The 10599-nt window shown below is 35.0% G+C and overlaps 1 protein-coding gene across 2 annotated transcripts in view; it reads right to left on the bottom strand.

Moving 5' to 3' along the window:
* LOC118026157 (alpha-mannosidase 2-like) overlaps positions 1–10599 on the bottom strand; it is a 17961-nt gene that overhangs the window by 3682 nt on the left and 3680 nt on the right. For both annotated transcript variants that reach the window (XR_004683506.1, XM_035028930.1), the window contains exons 2-3: positions 6142–6344; positions 2915–3097 (exon numbers count right to left, since the gene is read on the bottom strand). Coding sequence is in view for 1 of the 2 variants with exons in the window: in XM_035028930.1 (XP_034884821.1) it covers positions 2915–3097; positions 6142–6344 (386 nt within the window). In the remaining variant the exon portion in view is untranslated. The remainder of the gene's footprint in view (positions 1–2914; positions 3098–6141; positions 6345–10599) is intronic.

Raw genomic sequence — 10599 nt, 5'->3', positions numbered from 1 at the left:
GCGCCTGGGTGGCTCAGTCGTTAAGCGTCTGCCTTCGGCTCAGGTCATGATCCCAGGGTCCTGGGATCGAGCCCCGCATCAGGCTCCCTGCTCAGCGGGAAGCCTGCTTCTCCCTCTCCCACTCCCCCTGCTTGTGTTCCCTCTCTCACTGTCTCTTTCTCTGTGAAATAAATAAATAAAATCTTAAAAAAAAAAAAAAGTCATGTTCTCCATCAGCTAAAACCTTATATGTATTACAGTGCACTGGAGCTTAAACTGAGGGAATGCCACACATCAATGTTTGTATCCTAAAGGCACATACATGCACAGTCTTCTAACGAGGTAAGCACTAAGAACTGGTAGTGTATTCCCCAAATGCTTTCTCAGGATGCATAAAGCCATTCTGTTTAAAGCAAAACAAGACTAAACACAGTAAATAAGTTTGGGAAACATTGGGTAAAGCAAAATTTTAATGTTTCAACAATTCATCATTGTGGGATTTCCCAGAGCCTCTAATTTTCTAACATGCCCGTATTTTATTATCACTGAACCGGACCATCACTTAGAAATCACAGTTTTCTACTCTGGTATCATTACTACTGTTTCAGGCAGATACTATCATGTTTGTCAGTGAAGTTTGATCTATACATATGGGCCCTCATACTTACCCTTTGTTCATTTTTTTCTCCTACCTACCTTAACTACAACATAGAAATAGGCAGAATTCTAAATATTTCTGTAACTGATCTCATTACCATTTCTTCTCTTGCACATAGCCCCATTATCCACTTTTAGGCTGAACATCCATCACAAACACTGTCCCCCTCTAATTCATTTTTTCATGCCATGATTAGAATTAACCTTCAAATAGCCATGATGTATTCTTGTTCTCCAGGTGATAATTATATAAACATTCAATCTGCTGTTGAGAGCAGTACTCTAAGAATCACCTTTAGATGGCAGAAGAGAAAGCTAGAAGGGTCTGGACCCCTGTCGGCACTGTAGAGCTGCTATACCTGAACTGGGGACCTGCAGACTTCTTCCACGTGGCATAAAAATAAGTAGGATAGGATTTATTCAGTTTTAAGTTGTTATTACTAGCAGCCAAATGCAATCCTTAACTCATACACTTGTTCACAGGGACACTTCTGCCAACATTTGAATAAACAGTCAACAGTCTAAGAACGAGAGAGCACCCAATGCTAGCTGCCTCTTTGTTTATAACTCTCTAACTTGTGTTTTGAAATTTCCTACTTAAAATGTCTATGCTAATGACTTGATAATTGTGTATGACTTCTCAATGAAGTGTGAAGTGCTCGCAAAGCAAATTTACAAATGTCAAGTATAATTTGAGAATTATTGTCTTTTTTCTCTAAGATGCAATTTTGTATGGTGATGTTTTTATAAGCTAAAAGTATAACCAAACATATGGAGGAACTAATGACAGCCCTTCTGGAAAGGTTATGAGATAGAAAATGTTCAGTTGCAAAAACTCAATGACCTGTACCCAAGTTTCTTTCAATATGGCAGCCAGAGAGAGAGCAGGTAGACAGTATAGGAGAATGACTTCTTCATTTCCTCTTAGGAACTCTTTTCTGAATATAAGCCTCACTTTTAAATTCAATAAACCAAGAAGACAGGAGCAGGTGAAAAGGAAAAAAATGGAGGATCTGACCTTATTTTAAAAAATGCCTTCTGTGGGAGAAAAACCAATTATCATTATCAGCCAATGAATGTTTTCCATTTTAAGCCCAGCTCAACCTCAACAGATGCCAAATACATTTGCCACAAGAAAACTGAGAAGATATTCAAGATGCTACCATGAATATATTTTCAAGGATTCAAGTCAACTAATGAAACCTCAAGAATTTGTTTTTCAAATATCTAGAAAGGCAGTCAAAATACTATAACTAAAATTTTAATTAACACTTATAATGATTAGTGATATCAGTTGTGGATCAATCTGTAATGATGACTTTATATGTTGTATACACTTTTAACATACGGGAGAGAACATTTATTAAAAAAAGAGGTTCACTTCTTAAATCTGTATTATAAGAAAATCAGAGCACACTTTAACAGTTTTAAAATATTATTGAAGTACACCATTTTTGATAGGAAAAAAATCTGGAAGAAATAATAACTAAGCCATAATGAAATAATAGTCAAAACTCCTTCCCCAACATAGGAATCTCCTCTACAATGATCCTAATGAATGGTTACCCAAACTAGGGCATGATGATGGAAATCTCACTATCACAAAAGGTAAGCCTTTTGATTATTGGGAAGCACTATTTACAAAGTCTCCTGCTGTTCTGAGCTAAAGCCTGTACTCACTGTTTCCAATCCTGCAATGTGAAAATAACTGAGCTTCCCCTCCCTCACTCATCTCACAGACCTTCTAAGAGTTGAAGATGGTTTTGATATCAATACCCAAGCCAACCCTTCTCATCCCAATTCCTTATATCATCTATATATGTCAAAGTTTCTAGGTTCTTCTACTTCCTGGCTAAACTCTAGGCTGAGAACAACTGGATATGAAATAGGATGAAATTAAACTGCTATACAATCAAGTATGGCTCTTTATCTCCTTGGATTATAGCTATGATTTATTTGATACCAAATCCCTGGTCAACAAGGTAACCCCAATTACCACATTATACTTGGGAGAAAACAGAATCAGCTTTATAATAATGTTTTACTACTCCATTTGCAGAAATGCACTGCAATAAAAAGTTAGGACAGCTAGTACATTCTCAATACAATTCTTGAAAAATGCTTTGAATATTGATGTTGTTTTTCTATAGCAATACTTATAAGGGATGTCATTATTGATATGGTCTGATGTACATTAACAATTTCATCAAAGATATAAGCCTGTGACCCAAAATTAAAAAAAAAATGTTTTATAATCACTTTTTAATAATTATATTACCTGGTACCATAATCCACAACCACCCAATCTTTTGCAGTTCCTGTGATAGCATCATGATGTTGAAACAGTCCCAAATTTCTTCTGGCTTCTGTCAGTGCCATGTAATGGGATGATGAAAGAAATTTACTTATCTTGTATTTCTGAGCTTGTTTCAGGGCGAAATAGTAAAGAATTTCAGCAGCCCTAATTGTATAAAACAGTCATTAATTCTTATTTCAAAACAAACATTTACTATTTAAAATATGTGGTACTGATACAATTTTTAAATGCATTTTTTAAAAAATCCACATTTCAGCACAATTGATAAAAAAGATATTGATAATAAACATTCCTATAAAACCATCTAGGTATCCATCTAATATATCTAGATTATCAATCATCAGAGAACATCATGTCTAAATTGATATAAAGGACGCTTGTTCTAGATGGTCCTGGAAAGAAGCCAGTACCCACTGGCAGCGAGATAGGTGTACTTATGTATAACATAGTGGAAAAAAAAAAAAAAGCTCGAAACAGCAGTAAAAAGTGGATAATGGTTGCTGCCCTTTCTTCTCTCCAAGATCAGCCCAGACACATACCAGGAACTTCATCACCAGAAAGCCATTCACTCTCACATACATACATTAAAGGAGAGACGGTGCAGAAATGGTCACATGAGTGGGAGACTAACAGTGAAGGAGAGGCAGAAAGCGATGGCCTGACAGCTCAGTGACAACAGCTAGTCTCTGTGCTGAATGAGAACATTCAACAACTAGAGGGAAAGTAACAATATAAACTGAAAGGTGATAAAACATATGCTGTCGCTTCTCGTTTATTTTAAAGAAAAAACACTTGGCCTTACGAGTAGTTTTTGAGAAAGAATATGGGGACTTATCATTTTCATGCTTTATTTTTTCATCAGAGGATATGGTTCAAGACAGGTTTCGAAAAAGTTCTTTAAAAAAGAGATATGGCTTGGGGTGCCTGGGTGGCTCAGTCGTTAAGCGTCTGCCCTCAGCTGAGGTCATGGTCCCAGGATCCTGGGATCGAGCCCCACATGGGGCTCCCTGCTCCGCGGGGAGTCTGCTTCTCCCTCTCCCACTCCCCCTGCTGCGTTCCCTCTCTCTCTGTGTCTCTCTCTGTCAAATAAATAAATAAAATCTTTAAAAATAAATAAATAAAATCTTAAAAAAAAAAAGAGAGATGGCTTGATGAAGTAAAAAGTTTAAGAAGGTTCTTTATGCCAAACATATTAAGAAGGATGGAGAGAAAACCAAGGCAGCTTGAAAATGTATCACAATATAAGGAAAAGGACAAATTTAAAGTACTCAAAAAAAAAAAAAAAGAATTGTTTTAAATTTTGAAATAATTAGAAGATACTAAATAATCTCTGCCTTTAAATTCTAATCTTTCTAAAATTCATGGCAGGAGAAACACTAAGTTTGAATTAAAGAAATTGTGTATATATGTTCATCTATACCCATAGCACATATTCCTGGCTTTGCAAAGAGTACCTATACATATAGATATCCCAAAATGTAAAAAGGGGGTTTAAAAAATATTTTCTTCTTTATACTCTTCTATCCTATCCAAATGTTTTACAAATGAGCATCAAGATGAAATATCTATAATCAGACAATAAACTTATTTTCAAGTAAGTTGATTACATTTTGAAATTTGTCATTATTATATGGTTTTTTGTCATTTTATTTTAAAGCAGAATTTTCAAAATATATTATTACTCACACTAAGTACTTCACCTTAAATATGTTCAATAAATTAAAATTGAATCAATATTTGTAACTCTTTGTCACTAAAAAATAGTTGACACTTTTAAAAAAGTGCAGTAGTCCAAAAGAATCTCTACATTACTTAGTACTTTCTCTGTTTTTATCATAGGTAGTTTAGAGTAACATAATAGAGAATTAATATTCTATTGGGCAAGAATGCATCAATCTCTCTAATATAGAAATACTATTTTATTACAAATACAGGAATATGTATCCATCTGGCACATTTGTGAATATCCCAAAAAAAAGGCAAAGGTCAGGCTTTTGAAATAATGCTGACAGCATGAAACAGTAAAAATAAAAAAAAACACACTACTATACCAAAGTACAACTCTGGGAGAAATTCATGATCTTTATAAAAGGGCTTTCCAAAATGTACTATTTCTACCAGTACGGAGAAGAAGGTAGATATAACATGACTTTTTATTTTTAATACTGAGATTCATCATGAAAATTAATCATCATGAATTCATGATCTGAACTAAGCTGAAAGTGAACTCATCCTGAAAATGAATTAAGCTCCCACGCTACACACACATAGAGAGAGCCCCAGGAGCCCCCAGGGTGGTTCATCCTTACCAAAAAGCAACAGGACCCACAAAGATAGCTACTAGCCACGTGTGATTATTTATTTACATTTAAATCAACTCAAATTAAAGGAAATTAAGAGTTCACTTCCTCAGCCACACTGGTCACATTTCAAGTGCTCAACAGTTACATGTGGCAAGTGGCCATACTAAACAGTGCAGAAAACAGAAACAGAAGATTTCTACCACTGCAGAAAGTTCTGTTGGACAGTGACTGAAAGTTCTACTGGACAACGCTGGTTAGAGCGTTTTTGTTTTCTCCTGACTTTTCTGCTTTCTCCCTGTCACTAGGCTTTTTCAGCCAATCACTCTGCCGCCATCAGTTCTCATCTCTTTCAAGTTTTGCTCTTCTAAGCAGAGAATCACACCTATAGAAATATGTTTCAATAAATAAGAACTGAGGTGGAGCCTCTGAAGTTCTCCCACATATAAAATACATTAGTTTTAGATTGTGTACTTTGAGGCCCACATTTTAGCCACAGAGAGGCCCTGTTTGTTCCTTGTGACCCTTGCTTGTTTCCAGCAATTTAGTCTGTCTGGCTACTGACCTGCAGACACACATAACAATGCCACTGGATATTATCACGGTGTGCAAACAATACCAGTAATTAATTAGAAACATATAAAACATAAGATACAGGAGAAAGTCTAATCAGATAAACTGCTTTTTTCAGAACAAAAGCCCATATAATAATCTGATTATGCACTGGAGATATAGCTCTGATTGCATTAAAATTTCACAATTACATTAAACACATCCCAATACTGCATACATGTTGTATATTATGCAAAACTCTATGCTATGCTATGTGCTATGATCACATAAAAAAGGTGAATAATTAATGTAGCTTTCTAAACGTAAATTTTGTACCTTAGATGGGATTCCAATATCCTATCCATTCGTTTGTAGAAGGGTCTGGATGTAAAGTAGCCGCTCCAGTAATGATCGTCTCGGTCAGCATAAGTGAAAAAATCTCCACTTAGAACAGGGAACATGGATTGGCTATTCTTTCTAATGGTTACATCTTCTTTATCCAGTGCATCAAAATAATCTGATAAAGTCCCAAACTGTATCTAATAAAAAAAAAAGTGACACTTATTCATCTCTACCTTAAAATTACTTCTAGCACTAAAAGGAAAAGTTAACAGTAAATATTTAAGATGCGCTTTCCAGTTAAGATGAAATTCTAGCTCAGATTTTACAAAACTCAAAAGCAGGGGGAAAAATATACAGTAGCTCTTTCACTTGCATCAGGTCCCAAATTAAACTAAAATAAAACTTACACCCCTAAGGGGTTAGAAGAACTACTGAGATATACAAATCTGTGGATCTGAAAACACCTTACCAATCTCCAGAATTTCAAAGTGTGCAAGGGTCAGGGAATAGAATAATTCAGAGATGAATAAAAGATGGGAGGAAGCAGCAAAAATAAAACATTTACATACAGTTTGGTTAACCATTAAGTATTTTCATATGTCATATGCACATACACTCCCCTGGCCTCCCCATCCCCCTTGCTTGAGCTCTCATAAGGGAGACTTTAAGAACAGCAGGTCATTAAAAAAATGGACTTTCTCTACCAGCAGGTAACATTGAATAGAAGTAAAACACAAAGAGTGACAAGAACTGCAAGGTTGACTGCTCAAATGAAAAGGTCTTTTGACTAATGATTTAAATTACCAGAACATAAATCCATTTTTATGAGCCCAAGCTATTCCATAAATCAAAGGAAAAAAGAAGTATTATACCACACCATGTAAACAGATATTAAAAGGCAGTGTTTTTAGAGATAAACAGAGAATTTAACAGGGAATGTATTTCTTTGAATATTAAGATGCTATTTTTGTTGTTTCCTACCACACACAGATACACACACACACACACACACAGATACTAAAAGCTACTTTGATTCAATGTGGCAGAAAAATAATTAAGAGCAGTTAAAAACAGGGGTGCCTGGGTGGCTCAGTCATTAAGCATCTGCCTTTGGCTCAGGTCATGGTCCCAGGGTCCTGGGATCAAGCCCCACATCGGGCTCCCTGCTCTGCAGGAAGCCTGCTTCTCCCTCTCCCACTCCCCCTTCTTGTGTTCTCTCTCTAGCTGTGTCTCTGTCAAATAAATAAAATCTTAAGAAAAAAAAAAAAAGAGTAGTTAAAAACAGTGAGTAGCACTCTAGAAGAGTGGTTAAGAACAGCACAGAACCTGGATCCAGATAGCATTGGTTTGAATTCCATCTCTACCATTTACCTAACAATGTGGTTTTGAGCATATTTATATATTGTCTCTGTGTCTGTGTTACAGCTAAGAGGGATCTAAGTAAAATGCTTAGAAACACAACTGGGAAATAATGGTCTAAGTTTTAGCTATCATTTTTCTATTGCAAAGGCAAAATTTCAGCTGGAAACATGATGATATTAGTAAGACAAATAGAAGTTATCATGTACCTGTGACACAATAAATTTTATAACAGCAAAATAGATAATTATTTCTAAATCCTTATGTTTACATCACAGAAAAGCAATTTTCAATAATATTACCTAGTCTTATCTTGGCTTCACCAAATACAATGTATCTTGGGCAAGTTAATATATTTGTGCCTCAGTTTCCTCATCTCTAATGGGGATAATTATAGTACCTACCAGAAAATGTTCAGAGAATTAAATAAGTTAACTAAAGTGAAGCACTTTAAAAAGTTAATAGCAGGGGTGCCTGGATGGCCCAGTTGGTTAAGCACCTGACTCTTGGTTCCAGCTCAGGTCATGATCTCGGGGTCATAAGATCGAGCCCCACATTGGGCTCTGTGCTGGGCATGGAGCCTGCTTAAGATTCTCTCTCTCCCTTTCCCCATCCCCACGCCCCCGCACCCCCAAAGTGCATGCTCTCTCTCTAAAAGAAAACGTTAATAGCAAATAGTAAGTACTCAAAAATTAAGTGTTATTTATTACTCACTTAACACATTCTAAGAAGCAGAATATAAGTGTGTGTGTGTATAACCATGAGGGTCACAAATGCAAAGAAATACAGCATTAACTTCAGGCCCAATAGTACAGACAAGCTCAGGGAAGTATACTGATAAAAGTAAAAAATATTCAACAATCTAAATTTCTGACTCACTTTCTCATCTATATAAAAAGGGATTTCTATGAGATAACAAAAATTCCCTTCAGTTTCAGATTTTAGGGAACTGTGGCATGCTACAGAGTTAATATTCACAACAAAGTATACCCTTTTAGAATATTGTAACTAATTTTTGGTATTAGCCAAGATGAAAGTATTTCCTTCTTGGCAATTGCCCCAGGCAAAGTTCATTTAAGTAGCCTGGTGAGCATTCTCACAAATTTAATTCAATCTCAAAGGACTGATATATAATCCTGTATCTATCCTAGAGTAGTTTCAAAAGAAATTATTTAAGAGTGAATTTTTCTATAGTCTCTTGGTAGCTCAAAGTACGTATTCCAAATAACCAAAAAAAAAAAGTAGATGTTTTTTACTTCAAAAGGCAACAAATTATATCTTTAACATAACCTTAATCTTAAACATAATCAAACTCCTCTATCAGAGCAACATATGAGAAAAATACATAAATTGTTAAATAAGTGATGACCAATGGGAAACTGACTGGCTTGGTTGGTACAATGTCAATTTTTTAGCCATCTAAATTCAATTGCTTACTTGGGTTTTTCCTTTCATTAAAAGAAAATAATAAACTGAAGCTTCTGGCTTGGACAAAATAACTTCAAACATCCTACAGAGAACAGATACTAGATAAACCACAGAGAGAAAAAAAGCTTTTGTTTGAAGGTATCTAAGGACAATCAAAGCAGCCAACACTTGAGTGACAAAAATTCCAGAAAGAAAGGAAATGCATGAAGGTTACTGGGTACAAGGTTAGAATGCAAAAGTCAACTGTATTTTTATACATGGAATATACCACATTCATGGATGGCCTAATATTTGTAAAGAAGTTAACGGTACTCACATTGATCTATAGGTTCAATGCAATGCCAATCAAAATTCCAACTTTTTTTGGTAGAAATTTAAAAATTGATCTTAAACCTATACAGAACTATAAAGAAAACCAATGCAATCTTGAGAAAGAAAACAAAATTAGAAGACTTATGCTATCAGAAATTAAGATCCATTCTAAAACTATAGTAATTAGGACAGTCCGAGACTAAATAGACAAAATTGAATAGAGTCTATACAAGAGCCACACAAATAGTTTCACTCAAAATTAATGAAAAAGATGATGCTGCAGTAAAGTGGGCACACTGGTCTTTTCAATAAATGGTGGTAGATACCCATATGGGCAAAAATGCACCTTGATCCCTGTCTTCATACAATTCACAAAAAAATCAATTCCAAACAGATTACAGACCTAAATATTGAAGGTAAAACAATAAAGCTTCTGGAGGACAGCTTCATAGGAAGCGTATTTTCATAATTATGGGGTATAAACAAAAATTTCTTAAGCAGAACATGACATGGAAAGGAAAATACTGTTATATTAGATTTAATTAAAACAAAGAATTTCTGTTTATCAAAAGACAGCATTAAGAAAGAAATTAAAAAACAGGCTCACATAGTGGGAGACAATATTTGCATAACTTTTATCTGAAGGAAGACTCAAACCAAAATATATAAAAGAGTTATAAATGGTACAAAATAAACAGACAACCCAATTTAAGGAAAAGTCATCAAAAGATTTAAATAGTCACTTCACAAAAGAGGATACCTAAATGGCAATAAACATATGAAAAGAGGTTCAATTCATTAACTACCAGGGAAATATAAAATAAAACCATCATATTGATCATAAAAAAATAAAAATGAAAAAAAAATCCTAACAAAAAATCTGAGTAAGGAAGTACAGCAACTGAAACTGTCATACAATGCAACGACTAGTGCATCTATTTTGGGATACCATTTGGCAATATCTACTGAAGTTGAACATGTGCATACCCAGTGACCAAAAATTTCTATCCCATTTTATACCCACATAAATTCACATACATGTATATAAAAACATGCACAAAATATTCAAAATGGCTTTATTTGTAATACACAAAAACTGGAAACAACCCAAATGTCCATCAATAATACAATGGACAAATCGTGATGTATTTATCAAATGGATATTAAAGATAATATACAGTATTAAAATTGAATATACTGTGGGGCGCCTGGATGGCTCAGTTGGTTAAGAAATCCAACTCTTGATTTTGGTTCAGGTCATGATCTCAGGGTCATGAGAATGAGCTTCACATTGGGCTCCGCACTCAGTACAGAGTCTGCTTGAGAGTCTCTCTCTCCCCTCCCCCTGCCCCC

This window comes from Mirounga leonina, unplaced genomic scaffold (assembly GCF_011800145.1).
Source record: "Mirounga leonina isolate KUSES-001 unplaced genomic scaffold, KU_Mleo_1.0 Mir_101500, whole genome shotgun sequence".
Classification (NCBI taxonomy): Eukaryota; Metazoa; Chordata; class Mammalia; order Carnivora; family Phocidae; genus Mirounga; species Mirounga leonina.
This window is presented reverse-complemented; position numbering and strand designations above follow the sequence as displayed.